At 34.5% G+C, this 20,767-nt stretch overlaps 1 protein-coding gene across 1 annotated transcript; it reads left to right on the top strand.

Annotated features, from left to right (window-relative positions):
• Positions 1-441: 441 nt before the first annotated feature.
• On the top strand, positions 442-1,866 carry LOC129225134 (myeloid differentiation primary response protein MyD88-like). Its single transcript, XM_054859698.1, has one exon. It carries the CDS (start codon positions 443-445, stop codon positions 1,379-1,381), a length of 939 nt encoding a protein of 312 aa, XP_054715673.1. The 5' UTR covers position 442; the 3' UTR covers positions 1,382-1,866.
• Positions 1,867-20,767: the final 18,901 nt, after the last annotated feature.

The following is a 20,767-nucleotide window of genomic DNA, read 5'->3' as shown; positions in this document are numbered from 1 at the left end:
TTGTTATTTCTCATCTCTAGTGCAGTCTCATTGCACTTAATGTAAAAAAGTGTAATTTTGTTGTTGTTCAAGTCCTCCTTGCTAATATTTTTCAGTAATACTTTACGAATAACAAACTTTTGTAATGTTTTATTTTGATTTTGCGTTCCTTTTTTATTTGACCTGTTGCTTACGACAGTACGATGTTGCCAGACCAAGACATTTAAAGCCAGTGTCTTAAAAAAGAGTCTAACTTTATCGCGTTATGGATGCAGAACAGTTCTTTCAAATTCCTGGACTGGCTCTGAATATATCATGTCGACTCAGGTTATCTCGGTTTTTGGATGTCCAAGATTCATTGTGTTCTGGAAATAGACTGCCCACAGATTATAGAGGGCTTGCATGCCTTATGAATTTTGAACACATAGATGTTAGATGTTTCGAAACAACTGGCCACCCAACAATGAGAATATTGCAGGAGTGGGAGAAGCGAACTGATGCTACAATTGGCCAGCTTCTAAGTTTTTTGAAGAAATTGGGGAGACACAGTGTGATTCAAGATATTCTTCCACTTATAGAAAAAGATGCAAAAGCCTATTTGAAAAAAAGGTCAATATCTCAAAAAATTCCTCTGCAAGTTCCAGAAGTTACATCTTTTCCGCATGATGATTTTCAAGTAAGAAATGATGGTAATACTTTGACTTGTGATGATGTCAAAACAGGAGTTACATCTTGTCAGGGAAATGATTTTCAAGTGAGAAATAATGGTAATGCTTTGACTTGTGATGATGTCAGAACAGGCGAAATTACTTTATTTGATGCATATTTGTGTTATGCTGATGAAAATGAAGGCGCTGCTCTAGCATTGGCTGAAATATTAGAATCACAAAGCTTCCGATTGTATATACCTCATAGAGATTCTCTTCCTGGTCAAGATGAAATAATAAGCAATATCCAGATGATCAAAGAAAGGTGCAGAAGAATGCTAATAATACTGTCCCCAGAATTTCCTACAAGTAGAGCTTGTGATTTTCAGATAGGCTTTGCTACATCTTTAGCTATTGAACAAAGAAGGAGGATTTTGATACCTATAATTGTGGCTCCTGTGAATAAATCTGAAATTCCATCAGTGATCAGACATATTTCAAAAGTCGATTTTACAAAACTGGATATTCGGGAGTGGGCTTGGGAGAAACTAATTTGTTCTTTAGGCTCAAGTCAAAAATGTGATATCAATTCTGTAATCAGGTCAGTGCTTGAAAAAATTACATTAGGTGCTACTGGTATATGCTCAGAAAACTTCATTTTAGCTCATGCTAGGGCTTCGATAGAGGTTCCTCAAAGTTATATTACAAACTCCAATTCTGCTCCTGCTAATACTTCTATAGGGGATTCCTGCTAATTTCCTCCTAGCAAAAGTGATGATGCTATTTTAAATAACAATTCATTCATGCAAGGGCCCATCCCAGGGGCGGATACAGACGAGCATTTTAGGGGTGCGGGTGAGGCTGAAAAAAAGAGACATTCGGGGACATGTAAAATTTCTGGAGCTGTTTGTGTGTCAATAAAGAGCACCAAATTGGCCAGGAAAAAGGTGCCTATTATGGCATAAACTTTAATGAGTGTAGAAGCAATGAAGTAAATATTCCTTTAAATAAAAAATTAACAAAGCAAAAAGATGACAGGAAATGCATTTTATTTGAACTATTTGAACACAATATGTAATAATAAATTTTGAACACAATATGTAATAATAAATTTGGATGATAGTCTACATTCATCCATGTTGTGGGAAGATTTCGATATGGTAGACTCTTGGCGACTTTTTAAACTGTCGCCATTTTTTTTTCCGCCAAAGCCTAGAAGCTATTGCCGCTGAAAAATTGTTTATCGCCAAAATTCGGCGACGTCGCCAAGAGTCTATCGAATCGAAATATCCCCCATGTTGTTTGTAATGATTAAATTCTGAGATTATGCAACAATAATGGATGGCGATATTGTTGGTTTCTTGGGGGGGGGGGGGTATGTCACTCCCCTTGTAGCCGCCCCTGATCCATCCAAACCTACTACGAGTGATTGAATGTCTCACATAAAATTAATCTACAATCTTATTGATCCACTTCACATTGTAAAAAAAAAGTCTTCCTCTTTTACCCAAAATATCAAAACCATCATCTCAAAATCTCCAAAAAAATTTTAGAGAAAAATTCTTTGAAGCCTTCTTAAAAGGATAGCTCTGCTCTATTTGTGTTTTATCAAAATCAAATGCCACACATGGATTTTGTTTTTGTAGCACCTTTGATGCTGAAAGTATTGGAGGGTTAGCTAAACATTGCTTTCTAAATACTCATTCATAAAACTGCAGAACTAGTTATCAAATGCATGGAGATAGAAATTTCTTCTTAGTAATGTCTTGTAGAATGGATTTGTAACTAATTATGTACAATTATTAAAAGCAATTGAGAAATTGAATTTTATCTTTATGTAAAATGTTTTTTAATAAATTTATTTAAAAGCTAAAAAAAATAGCTCAAATACGTACCAGTCTCTCTCATTACAAATTCTTTTGTATCACTTGTGGTAACTCTGCTTTGTCCAAGTTGTTAGATGCCTGATATGATTAATCTCACTTTTCTCGTTTGTAGCAAACACAACTACTAGAGGAGTAGACTAAGGGTATGAGTAGGATGTGCTCCCCTGTATTTCTGTTTTAGTTTTTATTTCTCTTACATTTCTTTTAATTGGTGCACATGTATTTACATGTTGATTGCATCCAATTCTGTTTTCCTTTTTTGTGCACCAGTGTGAGCCTGGCATCAAGTTGGGGTTAGCTTTGTTGCTGTTGTTGTGTGCATTTACTTTTGTTTTTTTTTTTGAAAGTTTTTAGATTGGAAGTTTGGAGTAATAGAGGTAAAGCCACTTTAGGGAAGTGTAGCAAATACCTCAAAGAGTGAAAACCTTACAAGTTAAAAAACATTCTCGTATTTTTTTTTGGCTCACAATAAGTTTGTGCCTTAAAAACTCTGTTTACTAGAAAAAAAAACTTTTGATTTTGAATGTATGTACAGTAAAGCATTTATACATCTTTTTTTTTTCAGGTGATAAAAGAGGCCAATTTTGTCAACATTTCTTAGGTGGTATCAATCAATTTTGTTTGGCAAGGCTTTGAACCAGAACCTACAACCAATACATGGAGCTCAAAGTGATGCTGTTTTTTGTTTCAAGATACTTAGGAAATATATTTATGTCTTATCTTAGTCACCATAAGCCTATTGTTTCCATGACCAAATATCTGAATATTACTAACTTTAATTTATAATAATGTACAATTTTTTAAAATCTCTTCTGTATTCATTTATAGTAATTCAAATATAATAACTTGTTATTTCTTAATACATGTTTGCTTTGTTTAGGTATGGTATATGATTGTGTAATATATGAAAAGTAATTTTTCCAATTTTAACTGTATTAACTGAAACTTAATTTAATTTGTTTTTTCAATATATACGTTCAACATTATAAATATTTATATTATTCAATAACCATTAGTAAAAGTGTAGCTTTTGTCGACCAGTCCCCTGACTGCTATTTTTTTTTTCTTTCCAATTTTAAGTGAGCTTGACTATTCCTTAAATTTTCAGTGACTCCAATTGCAGTAGTGAGAGATTCTGGCCCGGATGGGAGGCAATGGAGCAGGAGGAGACTATCTAGCTATTCATCAATTCCTTTGAAGACTTTAAACATCAGACTTTGGTCTATAGGTGATACATTTGTTTTGATTGGCTTTAGAAAAATAAGTCACTACTGTTAAATATCACTTCAATAATAGAGGTTGGCAGTAGATTCTCAATCTGTTAGCTAACCTAGGTGTTCTCAAACTTTTCCAACTCGCGGCACCCTTTAACGAATTAGATTTTTTTCATGGCACCCTAGTCTATCTTGATTATATACATATACTCATCTAAATTCCCCACGAGGCTTGGAAGCCTTACTGAAATTAATCTTTTACCAACACAGCAACAATGCTGATTTTACTGGAAAATGAAACTGTACAAGTTTTGTTTCTGAAATGCTCTATGTATGGATCAATCGTATTCATCAAGTCAAAAATCTAATTCTTGTTTCACTCGTTGTAACATATCACGGTCGTGAGCATTTGCCGTAAATCTTGTAAATCACATGGCCCATATGGCACAAATTCATGATTTTTTAAGTAATATGCCATAAAAATAAACGCTTAAAGTTAGGTTTGTAGAGTACGGTGGTTGCGGAAGAAGGTGATTTTCGTCATCAGAACCTCATTAAATCCAACAACTTGCAAGCTTGATATTGAGGAAATGAATTACGTCTGTGTCAGATAATGGGGAGGAAGGGGGGTGCACGATCTTGTTGAAGAATGAGTGACGATTGGTTGTGACATGTTATAAGGAGTGACAGAAGAATCCGTTATAAGACTCAAAATCTTTTACACAATGGTGCCGACTTGCAAAAAGTATTGGGGGGGGGGGAGGGCTAGAAGTCTTCGGGGTCTGAGGGGGTACGTAATCTTATATAGCCTCCCTCCCTTCTCCCCTCAAAAAATCAGATTTTTGTATCCTGAAAAAGCTAGTATTTTCTGGTGCATACTGTTTCAAACCAGCAACATGTAACACGATGTTTTCAATGTAAATAATCTAAAAATTGACCTTTTGAAAATTGAAATCAGGAGCTACCTCCTTTTTGCAGCAAGCTCTTCAATTAGAAAAATGATCTCAGACATAAAGTAACATTGCATAGAAATGGGCATGGGGTTCTCCCTCATAAAATTATTAAAAGTGTAGCTCGAAAAACACATAGACGATCTTTGGTGGTGATGGTGGAGCTTTTTGGTGGGGTTGGAGGATTTTGATGCCCTTCCTTGTAGTTTTTTCGATATCCAAGTTTTAAACATGGTTGAAGAATATATTTGGTAATGTTCGAAGAAAAGTAGGAATTACAAGAGTCCATCCCAGAAATTTTTTGAAATTGAAGTTTCAGAACTGCAGTTTAATACCTACCACATTCGGGGATATTAAGGAAAGAGAGCTCTCTCCTGGAAATTTTTTGGAAGTGATGTTTTTTAAAATGCAACTGTATTCCATTTGTGTTGATATGAGGGGATGGAATGGGATTCGGAAGTCAGAACTCTCCATCAGAATGTTCGAAATAGAAGTTCCAAAATACAATTCCAAACAATCTTTGGTGATGTTAGAGAGAGGAGAGGTTGGAGGCCGTCCTATGGTAATGTCACGAAACATTAGTGTTGAAAATAGCATTTTGAGGTTGAGGCCATCTTTGGTAATGATGGGGTTCAGAGACTTTTCCCCAGTAATTTTTTGAAACTGAATTTTGAAAAACTTAATTTTAGACACTCTTCACAAATGTTAGGTAAAAGGCAGTTAGGGGGTTCTTAAATCTCATTTCTAAAAACTCAGTTGACCATATTTGGTAACGTTAGGCGAAAGAATTGGATTCGGAGCATTCCCGCAACTTTTAGAAGTTTTGAAAATGCAACTTTAGACCCTCTTTTAGCAATGCAGGACAGAGGCGAGGTTCAAAGGCTTTTCCCTGATTTTTTCTAAAAATTAAAATCCTACTATGGGCTACAATTTATAACGTTTATAGAAGGGGTGGGGTTTGGAGCCCTATCAATAGCCTATAACTGGAAGTCCTAACAATGCAATTTTGGGTCGCCTTTGATGACCTTAGGGGGAAAGCTGGAGTTCGGCACTCTCTTCCCGAAATTTTTAGAAATTGAAGTGCTTAAAATGCAATTTCGGAGTATCTTTGTTGACGTTATAGAAAGAGAGCTTTAGGGACTTTCTTCCCGGAATTTGACCTTTTTCTTATGTAATTTTATATTTATAGAGTTTAATTTTATACTTCACAAAAATAGGTTGTCAGTCACAAAAGGCAGGGCATTGCTCTCTCAAGATTTGTGCGCTCCTTCAAAACTCCTCCAATACTCCTTTATTTAGGAAATTTTTTTGCAGGGCCCTTCAAACTCTTTCATTTTGGTTTTAACTCTTTCAGAACTCCTTCTTTTTTAGTTCAAGACTGCATAATCTTCTTCTGTGACAATAACTTAAAATAATTCAATCAACAACTTAACTTCATCACAAAGGGGATTGTATAAGGGCAATTTTAATGTAATTTTGTATATTTATTTTTTTCATAAAGATGTGATTTACAAATTGATCATAGAAGTCATACAAGTTGAAGGTGAGAATATTATAAGGTGACTAAGACATTTCATCAGTGAAAGTAAAACATGCTGAAATGGTGCTTGGCTAAGTTTTATGATTATTGTCCCCCCCTCCCCCCACCACACTCTCAGCAGCAAAAGTCAGGTTGTCTAATTATTATTTAAATATTTAAAAATACATTTGTAGATGTACCATTTTAAGTGAATGTGTTAAAAAAACAATTTTTTAATAAATCGCAGTTATGATATTGTAAAAAGGGTCATCCACAAGTGATGTCATGCCTTGAGGGGGTGACGGGTTCATGAAATTGTGCCAAGGAGAACAGAAAGGGTGACAAAAAGTGACATCACTCAGTTATTGTAATGATATGTTTAAAAAATATATATGACATGCGACAAGAAGAAGAGTTAGTGAAGTGTCAGATTTTGTAGTGAAAGGAGTCAACTATGTTGAAGAAAAGAGCGACATCATTAAATGACAGTCCATTAGTACTCCTTCAAAATCTCATTTTACTCCTTCAAAACACCTCCAAAACTCCTCCATTTTGTTTCTGAAAATGAGTACAAACCCTGTCTCTAATGCCTCCCCCAGCCTACTGCCCTTGAGCCATGTAGTGGACATACATTGATTGAGGCTAAATTTGAAACCAACTGTTGAAGTCCACTAAATTCCTCCCTCATATTTGACTCATAATTTCTTAAGGCATGCAAAATTCTCAAAAACGTCACAACTCTCATTGACACTTGTTAAAGAAAAAAGAAACTAATCTTCACATTAGGCACTCCTCGAGCAAAAGCACACACCACTCCCTCTAAAAAACGATACACGAACTCAAATTATTGCAAGGGGTGAGGGCGAACGTCCCCCCCCCCAAGCCTGAATTGAATAGCCACACATGCCTAGTTAATAGGAAGTTTTGGCTTGGGTCTGTGACACAACTAGTGGCATGAGTGACATGGTCAGTGTTAACCAGGGTTCAAAAATATTTTTCAAAAATATCGAAAATATCCGATATTTTGATATATATCGGATATTTTGATGTATATATCCGATATTTTTAAACAGCACAAATTGAAGTCTTCAAAATCATAATTGCATCATCAAATCATTCTTTATTTTCTTGTATTGTTATTACAATATATAGATTTAAAATTAAGGTTTCTTTCATTATTTAAAAATATTTCATTTAACATTTTTATCAATTTTAATGGTGTTAATTTAGCATTAGCTATTTTACTCATTTTTCTTCTGCTAGCTACTTTTACTCACTATATGATTTAGAAATAAAAAATATGCATGAGGCGGTGCACAGTCATAAAACATTTTCTTTTTTCTGTCCAATGTTTAATATTTAATTAGGCACTTTTAATATGAATTAAAACTGTTAAATTACTAATAATTTTATATGATTGTATAAAAAAATTAATATTATATTACACTTTGTTATATTAATGATGTATCAATACATCATAAAAATATCGTGCATAACTTTTTGGTTATTTTTAATAATAAATGAACAAAATTACTATAATTAGTATAATTTTTAATGAAAATACCATAGTTGAAAAATAAATATCAAAATGTCAAAATGTCATGATATTGTCAAAACAAATATTGGATATACATCGTGATCTATATCATGATATATATCGACTGATATATATCAGTGAACCCTGGTGTTAACTGAACCAATCAGGATAAACATGGGCATTAGGTAGGCATTATGGTGAAGTCATTTGAGCCCCTAGGTGATGTATATGGATTTGAGTTGTTACTTAAATTGATCTCTTGCTTAGTAATCTTTACTTGCACTGGTCAATCAAAGGCATGGTTTGTCTGTAATAGACCGCTCATTTCCCCATGTGTGATGGGCAAACTCCGTCTTAATTTTTCCAGAGCAGGTATTGATATAATTTGCAATGAGTCTTGCCACTTTTCTGATCCCCCCCCCCCTGCTTCTATTATGCTTGGTCTTAGTTTAACACATTGGAATTAAGTCTAAGTTTTCAGGTGTCTGGCCAGAAGAAATTTGGGTTCATTAACACACACTTCACAGAAATTCGATCAACTAAAACAGACCCTTCAAAAAATTCTAATCAACCAAAGCAGACCCTTTGCAAATATTTATTGAAATGACAAATCTAAAGTAAAAATTACGCTATTTCCCTGGCGAAAATTTTGCTTTAGAATAACTGCTTCCTTATTTTATGTATTTCTCTTGTTTTTAACATTTTTGTTTGTTTTTAAATTTTAAAAATTAACTTTATGCAACTTTGTCTTTGCCTGTGTTCAAGGAGGGATACAAGGGAGGGACGATGGGAGCGATCGCCCCATCCTTGAGCCAAGATGTAGGAACCTTTGGCTTATTTTCGATACTAAAGTTCCCAAAACGTAATTTTAAACATTCTTCCATAATGTTACATAAAAGAGTGCTCTCCCTCAGAGTTTTTTCAGAATTGTAGTCTTGAAAACGTAATTGTTTAACATCTCTTAACACTCAAGGATGGGAACTTAGTAATGGAAGTTTTTCGAAGCTCCCAAAGCTAAATTTTAGATGATCTTAGATGGATTTCGTGAGCTTTCATTTGTAAAGTTTTTTAAATTGAAGTCCAAAAACTGTAATTATAGGGCACCTTTGATGACATAGTGTACACTCCTCCATAAATTTTTAAAAATGAAAATTCCAAAAAAAAAAAAAAAAATTAATTTGAAAGGATCTTTCATGATGTCAGGGGGCGGAGGTTTGGGAATTCATAAAAGTGTAAATTTAGGAAGTCAATTGCCTCCTCCATGAATACTTTCTGGACCCGTCCTTGCCTGTGTTTGACTCTGCTCTAGTAAGATAGAGTCAGTCAAATGCCTAGCATTTTATTCTCCATTTGTTGGTTGTTGCTCCGGGGAATCTTTTTTTTCAAAGGAAAAAGGCTGGTCTGCCTGTGCAAATTTTTTTGTTTGGGAGGGGGGAAAGGGAGTGTATACTCCATCTAAATTTTTTTGGATAACAACAAAAGCCATGCCTACTTATTTGGTAAAGCATTAATATTTCAAAGCCAGCCGTACACTTGACCCCCTTGCCTTAGTCCCTCTTAAATGATAGGCCTGGTGGGAAGTTACTGGGTATGTAGTCAGACGTCTGAGTTGTTAAAATTGCTGACAAAGACATACATATTACACTTATTTCCCTAAATATAACTTAATTAATCCTTTATTTAGTCTGCAGCACATAATAAGTATATTGAATTCCCAAAATCTTTTTGCATTACCATAATATGTATTGTACTTTGGTACTAGAATTAACTGGTTTTGAGTTTATTCTGAGCGCTACTCCTCAGCATTTTGGCATGCTTACTATTATATCCTACTTTTGGAATTTATATTACATTTCTACAAACTTGCAGTTGTATTACATTTCAACAAATTTGTTGTTGCATTGTGTTGTTGCTGTTGTTCAGCTACAAATTTGCATTGTTTGCTTGCAGTTGAAATCCCTTGTTTATGTTTTGATGATGATTATATATTCTAAAATAATTTTCACCAACTGTTTGCAAAGGTTATTTTACTCTTTGTCAGAACTATTAGGTTATCCAAATTAGTGCTGTGAAATTTTTCAACTTTTACGGTTTATGTTTGTCCGATAATTATTCTCAGTGCTCTCAATAGTGGAAGATTCTTATTGCACCTGTTTGTATTGTATATTAATATAGTCTAAATCATTCAATTTATATTGATGTTGAATGGAGTCAGAAAATTCATAATTTGTTGTGCTGATGTAAAGCACATAATTTAAATTATCTTTTGTTAAAAAAACTTCTGCTTTATTTTGTACCAACTGTTGTACACTTTTTCACTGTACTTGTTTTAGTTGTTCGGTTTATCAAAACTAAGGGGAGGGGGAGGGGAGGAGTTGGGTTATTTAATGAAAACAGTTGAATTTTTTAAAATTGTTCTTTTTTATTTGTATAGCTAATATTTCTTTTGCAATACACAGCAATATTATCTCTGGGCATTCCAAACCTGATGTCAACTTAGTAATTTTTCTCCTGAAGCTAATTCCTCATCCGTTCTTTGCTTTCAGATGGAATTAGATCCTTACAGAAATTCTTCTGATGCAGGTAAGGAAAACTTTCTTACTAATTGTGGATGCACTCTTATCATCCAAGATATTTCAAATTCCTGTTTGAGTCAGATTTTCTTGTTTGTTGATTGATTCCTTCAAAATCTCCTAATTAACAATGTGTTGAGGATATTTTATTTGATTTTATCTTCTCATTTATTTTCATTCTTATTGTATTGAATTGAAACTTACACAGTTGACTATAAGCTTTTGCATCATTGAGTCATACAATATTTTGATCTAAATGTTTTGCTATTGAATTCCTGGGTTATACCTGTAAAACTGTATTGGGTACTAGTGGTACCCACACGGCTTTGCCCATAATAGAAAAATTAAAAGGTCTTGTGGTTCACCTGTATATTTACAAATAATTTATGGTGAATTTTCTCGCCAATTGGCTTGTACCAATGTTATGGTTCCACGTTATGATAATTTTGAATCTCGCCAATTGGCTTGTGCCCATGTTAGGGTTTTAGGTTATGATAATTTCGTAATTTACTCGTCCATCTTATGATAATTTTGTTCTTAAAATTAGGATAGAAAAAGAACCACATCGAATTTTCAAAAAATTGCTTTGAGATGCACACTCCCATGCTACAAACTAACTTTCTGCCAAATTTCATGAAAATCGGCCGATTGATCTAGGCGCTATGTGCGTCACAGAGGTCCTGACAGAGAGAGATCCGGACAGAGAGACTTTCAGCTTTGTTATTAGTAAAGAAGCAATCAAAATTTTCTCTCTTTTTTAAAAATTGCACAAATTTCATCGTTTACTCTTTTGAAATGGCTTGAATGTTTTTTTTCCCATCATGATCTCTGATGTCTCTAGCTATTGCATCCATTTCAGCACTCAGAGATGTTAATTACAAACATTGATTAAAAAAATCAAATGTTCCAATAGCAGTGAGTAGTTTGTAAACCCTTTTTGCTTACTTGCTATTTTTCCATGAACTTATGAGTCAGTACAAGATAAAGCCATTTCACTTAATAATCACTTTTTACCAACCTACTTTTTCTTGGATAAACTATTAATAGAATACAGTCAGCTCTCTTTAGAAGAACTTTCTCTTATAGTGATGAATGCAGGAAGTCCTGCTTGCAACTTCAGCGTTGTAATGTTACTTTTACATCCATTAAAACGTCCAAAACTCATTTCTTCCTTCTAATATAAAGTTCAAAATTGAGTGTCAACATTTTAATGATTCTCACAACCATCTTTTAGAAAATCAATACTCATATTTAACGATTTTATGTTGCTAGTGACAGAACATTTCCATTGAAAAGAGTTGTTTAATTATAAAGGGGTCAAAGGGTTGATGAAAACTGTACATTAAGACTGTGGGATATCAGAATTTTAACACTGCGATATATTGCTCTCCAGATATCGATATATTCATGGAAGAATTCAAAATTTTCTGGGAAAGAGGGGATGCAAAGGTTGCAGGTTCAGTGCATATTATATCGAAAAGCCACAAAAAACACTTCCAAATATAATAAATACAAATCTTTCTCTATTTCAAAACTTTCCTGAAGGGGGGGGGGGTGCAAATAGTATAGCTCAATGCATGACAAAAGTGCTTTGCAACGAACAATTTTTAAAGATTCAATCAATATCTTGTTTAAATCTTTTAATTTGAACAGTCTCAATAATTTGAATATTCTTAGAACTATATTTATTTTTAGTTATTTAATAGCTCTTGCTTTAAGACTTTTTCTTAGTTGAGTAACATTGATAAATTTTATAGAACGCTTCTATTAATTTTAGAAACTATCACACCAACATCCATTACGCACACAGAACTATGAAATATACCTTTACTAATTTATATGTTGCTAGCTGCATTACCCGGTGTTGCACGATCTACCTCGAGAATAAAAGTTTTGTCTAGTGACACATGTTTAACAGTCAGGTTTAAAGAAGACGAAAGAAAATAACATTAACATTTCTCGTCAATGTGTAGAAAGAACAATTTTATTACTCAAAATTTAACTTCAGATATATCATTGGATTTTTTCGTAATCAGTCCGTTTCACAGATTTTCTGGCAAAACCCCCCTAGGTGGTTCATTTCTTACAGCCCATTGGGACGAAAAAACTTATGTTAATTCCTGAGCATCGAAGGACCGCTGTGCTATGTTTGGAAAAAATCCAACGTAAACTGGAGTTGCATAAGGAAACCCCCCTTGTGGGGTGTGTTCACACCCGCCCCCTTTCCTCATAAGTAGGCGAAAAACCCTATGACAATTCCTGACCATCAAAGAACCGCTGTGCCAAATTTGGCTAAGATCTGAGGAAAATTGGATTTGTATAGGGAAATCCCCTGTGGGAGGAATTGTTTCCCTCATTGTAAACGAAAACTACCCTTCTTAAGCATCAAAGAACCTCTCTGCAAAATTTTTCAAAAATCTGACGTAAACTGGATTTGCATAAGGAAAACTTCTGTGGGGTGGAACCCCCCTCCCTCACAGGTAGGCAAAAAACTCCCTATGGAAATTCCTAAACTGAACTGCTGTGCCATATTTGACAAAAATCTTATGCAAACTATAAATTTGCATTAATAAAATCGTTATTTGGTTAATTATAATATATAATCCTGAGTAGCATCAATTCATGGGCCATTCATCTAAATCTGATCAAACTTTGATTGGCCGATGATCGGATTCCGATGAGTTTTCATCGGAAATTGCTCCGATATGTCTCATCGGCAATAGTAGAATCCGATCATCGAAATCCGATGAATTTTGCTCCCTATACCGATGAGATTTGGAGCAACATACGAGCAGTGCTGTTCAGAGGCGATGAATTTTGGATGAAAATACGATGAGATTTGGAGCAATAGACGAGCACTGCTGTTCCGAGGCGATGAATTTAGGATGAAAATACGATGAGAAGTAGTAACAGCCGATAAAGGAACAAGCAGCAGGAAAAGAACTTAACAGTAGGAAAGGGGTCCGCTATCTTGGATGATCACGTGACCCTTCCGCCATCATAAAAATTTTCAGAAGGGGTATTTTCCGATGACGTCATTTTGGAATCCGTCATTTGGGATAATTATTTAATATCTTAAATTTTTTAATAACTTGTTAACTTAATTTCTTATTTATTTAATTTCTAATTTATTACTTTTGATGAACGTGATTCACGAGTTTAGGGGCAGATTCAACTGAAACATTTTTCGAACGTTTTCCCCTTTTCCATCGAATGCTTCGATCAAAAGCAGCGACTCCGGCTTCAACTGAAACGATTCGAACGTTTTGTACCACGTGACCCATCCGAGTGGTTGGATTCGAACGATTGGGAAGATTCGATTGATTTTTGTTTATCTTCCAGCAATGGCGTACAAAGTGTAGCGGCCAGAAATCGCTATCGCCGATGACAAATATTTTGCTATATTCGCATCCGCAGTTGATTTGCAGGTGAGTGTTACATTTTTATTACAAATAAATACTTTTATGACTTCTGTAACGATGATTGCTGCTTAAAATTAAGTTTTTATCTAATTCGAACATTCATCTTTTTTTTAAACTTGATAACATCGTGACAAGCTTCCAAAATTAAATCAAAATTTGTTTGCCAAGAAGCTATTTTATAAAAGTTCCTCTAATTACGAAGTAATTGTAACATATGACAGCATTGAGTCTTGATTATTTTATGAAATTATTTAATGAATTATGAAATTATTTAATGAATATATCTACTTCCGAAAGTTCTTTTACTGCTTACATCTAAGGTTAATTAAAAGATATTGCTTATTACTGAAAATACTACTGTTTTTTTTAAATTTATTTTAAATTCTATGAAAAACAACTATGTGTATAAAAACTTGCTTCTTGTAACTGATTAGATTTCAATAAACAAATTGAAGCATCTAGGTTCAGTTAAACTACTTGGGTTTTCAAGACAACAGTTTTGTATATTGCTCCTCCCTCTCCCTCCCCTCTTCCAAGCGTTTAAATGCTTGTTATTTGTATAAATGAGTATAATATATATATTTTTTAAGAAAATGAATAAAAAACTATTATTCTTCATTAAAAATACATTATTTTGAGAACTTTGAATCATATTATTCTTAGCAATTTCTTTGACATTCCAGATGCTGTCCACTTGCACCTTCTCAACGCTGGAATCTTCCAAGGGGGGCAGGAGAATGGAATTCTTCCAAAAGTTTCAGTTCCCAAGAAACTTGAAAATGACGGACGGAATGCAACTGATCAAACAAAGGTGCAAGTACCTACTGGGTTCCCTACTTGAACAGAAGAGGTAAATTTGCTGTGAATATCAAATTGTGAGTACAAAACATGATGTGTTACATATGCATGTAAAATTAATATAGTATATATAACGTACAGTGCATGTGCAGAGTCCGACAAAAATTGTGAACTCTTGGTAACCAGAAAAAAATTGTAGACTACCAACAAATTATTTATCCGAGTTAATAGAAAAAATCTGAAAGATCTTCTGAAAGAGTCTTGCTCTAAAACAACTTGTCACCTAGACTTTTTTTTTCTTAAGTCACCTATGTGACATGTTGGAACAAGTATATTTGTAGAACTGGTGCTTGACCTGTTACTTTGAGATTTCCAATGCTGAGGAGATCAATTTCAAAGCTGCTTTTTATTTGGCTTTTCTTTGATTAACCTTGTTGTACCAGAAATTGAGCAATCCCTGGTCCACCACCATCAGAAGTATCGTTTTACTTCGAGGACTTTGTGACCACAGCATATTTAACATGCCCCAGTCACCATCAGCGAACTCGGAAACTTCCAGTTACAAGTCCGAGGTTTTTCTGATCAGGCCAGCACTGAGCATATACTTTAAACAGGGGTGTCATAGCGCAGACTGCGCCATTAAATTTTAGGGGCCAGTGAGCATATCGTCACCTCAGAGCAACAGTAGTGTTATTTCTGGAATTAGATAGCTCACTGTTGCTCTGAGCAACAATATACTGAATACTGGGTACAGCACTAGGTATACGAATATATTAAGCTTAAAAGAAACTGTAGACAAATGAATATGAATTGTTTATAAGGTCACCCACTTCTAAGATCAGTTTCAAACAGTCCGGAAGGGTGACCTTATATCGAAATACAGCTCGATTATATCTATTATGATTCATTTTACGACACTATTTTTGAAATTATTGATTAATATATTCAAACTAATTCATATAACTTTCTGAAATATATATTTTTCACGGATAAGTTTGTTTTCTTTCTTCAGAGTCAAGTAATGAGGTTCGGTAGAAAAATCGAGTTAGCAGATAAAATGTTATACTTACTACAGTTGGGGCAAACCTAACTTGGCAGTATTGTGAAGGCTAGACAGATCCTATCTCAGTATTGCATCATCGCCAGGTTAGGTTTGGCCGAACTACAGCTACCTGAAATACACCGCCAGCTCAGTCATTCCAGCCGAGGACTGCAGTTTCGTGCTTATTAGCACTCAGCAGCCCGGCATAGGAAGTGACTGAGCTGGAGGTGGAAAACCTCTTAAGGAAGCCAAGAGTGCCAAACAAATTGAGTGCTAATAAGCACAAAACTGCAGTCCTCGGCTGGAATGACGGAGCTGGCGGTGTATTTCATGTATTTCTGCCTTAGCCCTGGCCAATGGGCGGTAACTTACAGAAATTATAGCTACCTACTTGGCGAATCAGAAGAGATTGAAAATTGTTTTTGAGTTATTGGCTGGCACATTCCATTGTAACACATTTACTACAGACTGCTGCTTGTAAAATTGAAATCATTAATTAAAAAAATTATAGCAAAAAAAAACATGCAGCAGTTTGACAAATTAACTATGTATTTAAAGTAAAACGCGTAATATCTCTTCAAACCTCGACACAGTGCTTTGAACTGCTTATTTCGCTTGCTGTCAGCTTATTTTCCTGTTGCCAAGAAAAAATCTAGTCAAGTATCCTACCGTAGGTAATTTTTTTGTTTTGACGTGTATGTTTATGACGGGACTCCTGATAGTGTACTCAATAAAAAGTTTATTTGTTACCAGGAATGTGCACAGGAGAGGGAAGGGACACCCGCGCCCGATAGGGGCCCAATATTTTCAAAACTAGGCTTGGAATATAGAAGTAAACAATATGAAGGGGGGGGGGAGGGGCGGAAAACTCATTTTGTGATGGGACCCAAAATCTCTGTGGACGGCCTTGTGTGTTACATATTTTTGATAATGCATTGATACTCTTATCCTTCTTTTGTAATTTAGGTCTCTGACAATAACTGCAAATAATTGGAGTTGTTGAAAGATGGTCAGGTTGTACCTACGATTATTACATTTGATCTCCAAGTATGAGTGCCAAAGATACTGATGATGGCAGCAAAGGAAACTAATAATTCCGCATTTGTGAAAGCAAATAATGTTAGAAATTGTGTAGCACAAATCTGCAATAAATGAGTTTGTACTTGTAATAAATGTTTTGTTTTATTGAAAACAATGTTAACGATGCACAATTGATAAGTTTATATAATTTTGATAAATTTAAAATTAATGGTAGTTATTGTTTAATGAAACATTGCATGGCTCATTACAGGAACTTTTTTTTGGAGGAAGGGGGAGGAGTGTAATTTCTGTGAAGACTGATTAAAAAAAAAATTGAATTTTGACATCTTGAATTCAAATTATGTTTTTCGCAATCACATATTTTTTACGTGTGTGCAGGCATGTGTGTGTGTGGGTATTTGTCTGTGTGCAGGCATGAGTGTGTGGGTATGCGTGTAAGTGTGTGTTGTGTAGGCATGCGTGTGTGTGTGTAGGATATGGACGCAACCTGGAGACGGTTTTTGCTGGAGGAGCAGCATCGTGAGGCCATTCGACGGTGGTGCTGGCAGAGGGAGGCGGTGGGAAGATAAAATCACAGCACGCCAAAAACAGTCAAGTGAGAACAAAAAGCAATCGTGATTGCTCAAAAAAAAAAAAAAAAGTTGTAATGCTATTTACAAAAAAGCAGGAAATATTTCAAGGTTAAAATATTTTTTTATATTGTTTTGCCGTACTTGGTTATTGATTGCATCTTTCTTTCAATTATACTGCTACTCGTAAATTGCATTTTTTGTCATTTTCTTAACCAAACGTTCTCTCTTTTTTTTTTAAAGTAATGTTTCTTATAAAAAAAATAAATCAGTAAAAAGAAATTTAACAACATTAAATATCTACAGAATACTGAACACTTAACTGTAATTTGTTTCGTAAAAATATTAAATCCAATGATAAAATGAAGTTCTAATTATTTAAAAGGTTACTTTTATACAGAAAACATACATATCATAAGTGTAAAAATAAATCAATAATTTGCAATTAATAACTATTCATTAAATTTCAATATTTCAACTATGCTGTTGCTTTTAACGGATGTAATACACCACTGAACAATCAAAATATGATTGAAAAGATTTTTTGTTTCAAAGTTTATGTACAGGGTATCTGTAATATTCATAGTTTTCAAGTCCATGATTTTCCGTTGAAAAATTGTGCTTTGTGAAAATAAAATTGCATCTGAGCTGCGGTTACCCCCCCCCCCTTCAATATACTTCTAAAAATTCAACTTAAAGCAAAATGTATTGAGCTAAGCTATTATTATAACTAAAAACCAATAAAAGCAACAATTGTTTGTGATGCAAGTTACATGGAAAAAGTAAGATCAATATATTTTTTTGCGATTTACAATGAACCATGAAAATTTAAAATTACAATACATTTTAACTTCATGAAATTAAAAAAATATTTTTTATTCTAAGAAGAGAAAGAACCACACAAATAAATGGTTATGGTTATAAAGTTTCGGTAGCCTTCTAGAAAAAAAAAATGTGTGTGTGTCTTTTTTCAGATTTGTATTTATCACTAAAAGATAACTTGCAGATATCCGGAAAAATAAACACACGAAACGAGAATGACATGACACACGTAAACAAGGATAACAGCTGCAGTTACAGGTAACTTCTTTCCCTCATTCAATTTTGTGATTGGCTGCCTCAAACTTCCGGCCATATGACGAAACGTCGAGCGAGGAAAACATTCGATTGCAACCCTACGCGTTTCGATCGAACGTCAAAAAGCAAGTTGAAGTGCAAAATTCGAACGATTCCGAAAACGTTCGAATTCGAAGGAGAATTTCGACCGTTCCCGATTCGATCGAACGCGTTTCAGTTGAATTCCCCGCTTACTCTAAACTGCTTTGACCGGGAATCGAACCCTTGGCCTCTGGGGTACGAGCTTCGTATGCTAACCACTAGACAAGAAATGTTCTAACCAAGGAGGAAAATAATGTTTTAAATCTGAAATCATTTGTGGCGCCATCTATCGGGGGTAAGGCCATGACAGATTTCTGAACGGAAAGTGAGAATTTTATTCATTGGAGGGGGAGAGGGGGGAATATGCTTGTGGCGCCAGGTAGTGAAGAGTCAAAGTCGTTCATTTTGGCCACAAACCGAGTCGGAGTCGGTAATTTTGGGAGTCAAATTGAACGGAGTGGAATTGTTTTGGAGATGGAGAGAAGTCATTCAAGAGTCGGAGTCTCATTTTGTTTGCAATTCCAGTGAGGTAATCAGGGTTGGAATCGTGGAGTTGAAGTTGAATTGATTTTGAAGCAAGTCAGAGTAAACCTTTCCAAAATCCAGAAGTCGGATTTGGAGTCAAAGTTTCAGTCATTTTTCCTCCGATTCTCAACCCTGAATGTTGATCCATATAGCCATACGTTTGATCAATGGTCAGATTTTCGAATAATAAAACTTAATAGTTGAGAGATTTCCAAAAAATTTTGGATTGGGAAAATTTTTATCGGAAAATTTAAACAACCTACTTTTTTTCCGATGAAATGTAACTCAGCAAATTTTCATCGGAAAAAATGATCATTACGATCTCTTTTTCCGATGAAATGTAGCTCGGCAAATTTTAATCAGAAAATTTGATCGTTACGATCAGGGGTGATTGTGTTTCGGTATTTTACCGAATTTCCGGTATTTTCGGACGTATTTCCGGTATTTTCATGTCTGAAAATACCGGAATTATGTTCTTTTCTCGTTATGCTTTTATCTCTCTACCTCCGCAATTTATTTTGAATTATATAATACTCATCAAATATACCTGCAAGGGAGTTAAGATGGACAACTATCCCTTAAGATGGACAAATGTCAAGATAATTTGTATAACACCAGCTCAAAAGTAACTTTGTAATCTATTAAAAATTTAATTAAATGTGCACACAATATTTTGACTCAGAACTATTTAAAACTATGGCAAAGGTGCACTTAAGTAATACGGGCAAAAGATTACCCCCCCCCCCCCCCCCCCCCCCCCCCCCCGTTCTCGCTTTGAAACTTTCAGGTATTTTTTGATGAAATCATAATCACCCCTGGTTACGATTTCGTTTTTCGATAAAATTTTGCTCAGAAAATTTTTATCGGAAAATTTGATTGTTACGATATTTTTTTCCAATGAAATGTAGCTCGGCAAATTTTCCGGATCGTTACGATTTTGTTTTTCGATGAAATATAGCTCGGAAAATTTTCATCTGAAAATTTGATCGTTATGATCTCTCCGATGAAATTTAGACAGGCAAATTCTAATCGGAAAATTTGATCGTAAGGATATAGATTTCCGATACAAAACAGCTCATCAAAAACCGGTTCTCGGATTCTGATCGTAACGATATCAGCGTGCATTAAGCAATGAGATTAGGAGGAGTCGATGATCGGTCAAGCAAAATCCGATGAATTGATGTTACTTGGGATACATTTAAAACTATTGTTTTTCTAATTGTTTTCTAAGGATACACATTTTTTGATACTGATTTTAAAAATGCAATCAATTTTTCTTCAGCAGATCCAATCCAAAATGCATGTTATTAGGTAAATCAATTATCTCATCAATGTCATTATTTCACAAGCAGTTTAACCAAAAAACAAATACAAAAATTTCTTCATTTTTTCAATCACGGCATTTGATTTTTTGCACCATTCCCTGTGTGTTTTCCACTCATCTCGAATGATGAGAAGGGGGCAAAGGTAGGTTTTTTGGACTTCTCCGGACTTTCTGACACTCCCGTGTCCTAGAATGAAAGTGACAGTAGATAAGCTTCTCCAAATTATTCCTAACCCTCAAAGTAAAATATGAAGGGTGTGAGAAATTTTTGGTTACATTCTTCCAGTTGCTTCAAGACAATAAACTGCGGTTTTTCCAAAAAATATATATATTTGACTTTGAAAAATATTCAACATAACAAGATTTTGATTAAAAACTCTCCATCAGACTGAAAAATAACATTAGATAAACACACTAATTCAAGGGGGAAAATATTTTTTCATCATATCAAGGCTTTTGGGATATCAAGAGTATACTGTACTTGCATAAAAACCCTATTTTCGCGCATGCATCCAAAATATGCTTCAGCTTTGTTTATGCAAAGTACTTATATAAATCCCTAATTTCCCGCAAGCATCCAAAA

This window comes from Uloborus diversus, chromosome 1, assembly GCF_026930045.1.
Source record: "Uloborus diversus isolate 005 chromosome 1, Udiv.v.3.1, whole genome shotgun sequence".
In the NCBI taxonomy this organism is placed as follows: Eukaryota; Metazoa; Arthropoda; class Arachnida; order Araneae; family Uloboridae; genus Uloborus; species Uloborus diversus.
This window is presented reverse-complemented; position numbering and strand designations above follow the sequence as displayed.

What these genes read in the sequence shown, in the direction of transcription:
- LOC129225134 (XM_054859698.1), top strand. Translation starts at nt 443, where the DNA reads ATGAGAATATTGCAGGAGTGGGAGAAGCGAACTGATGCTACAATTGGC.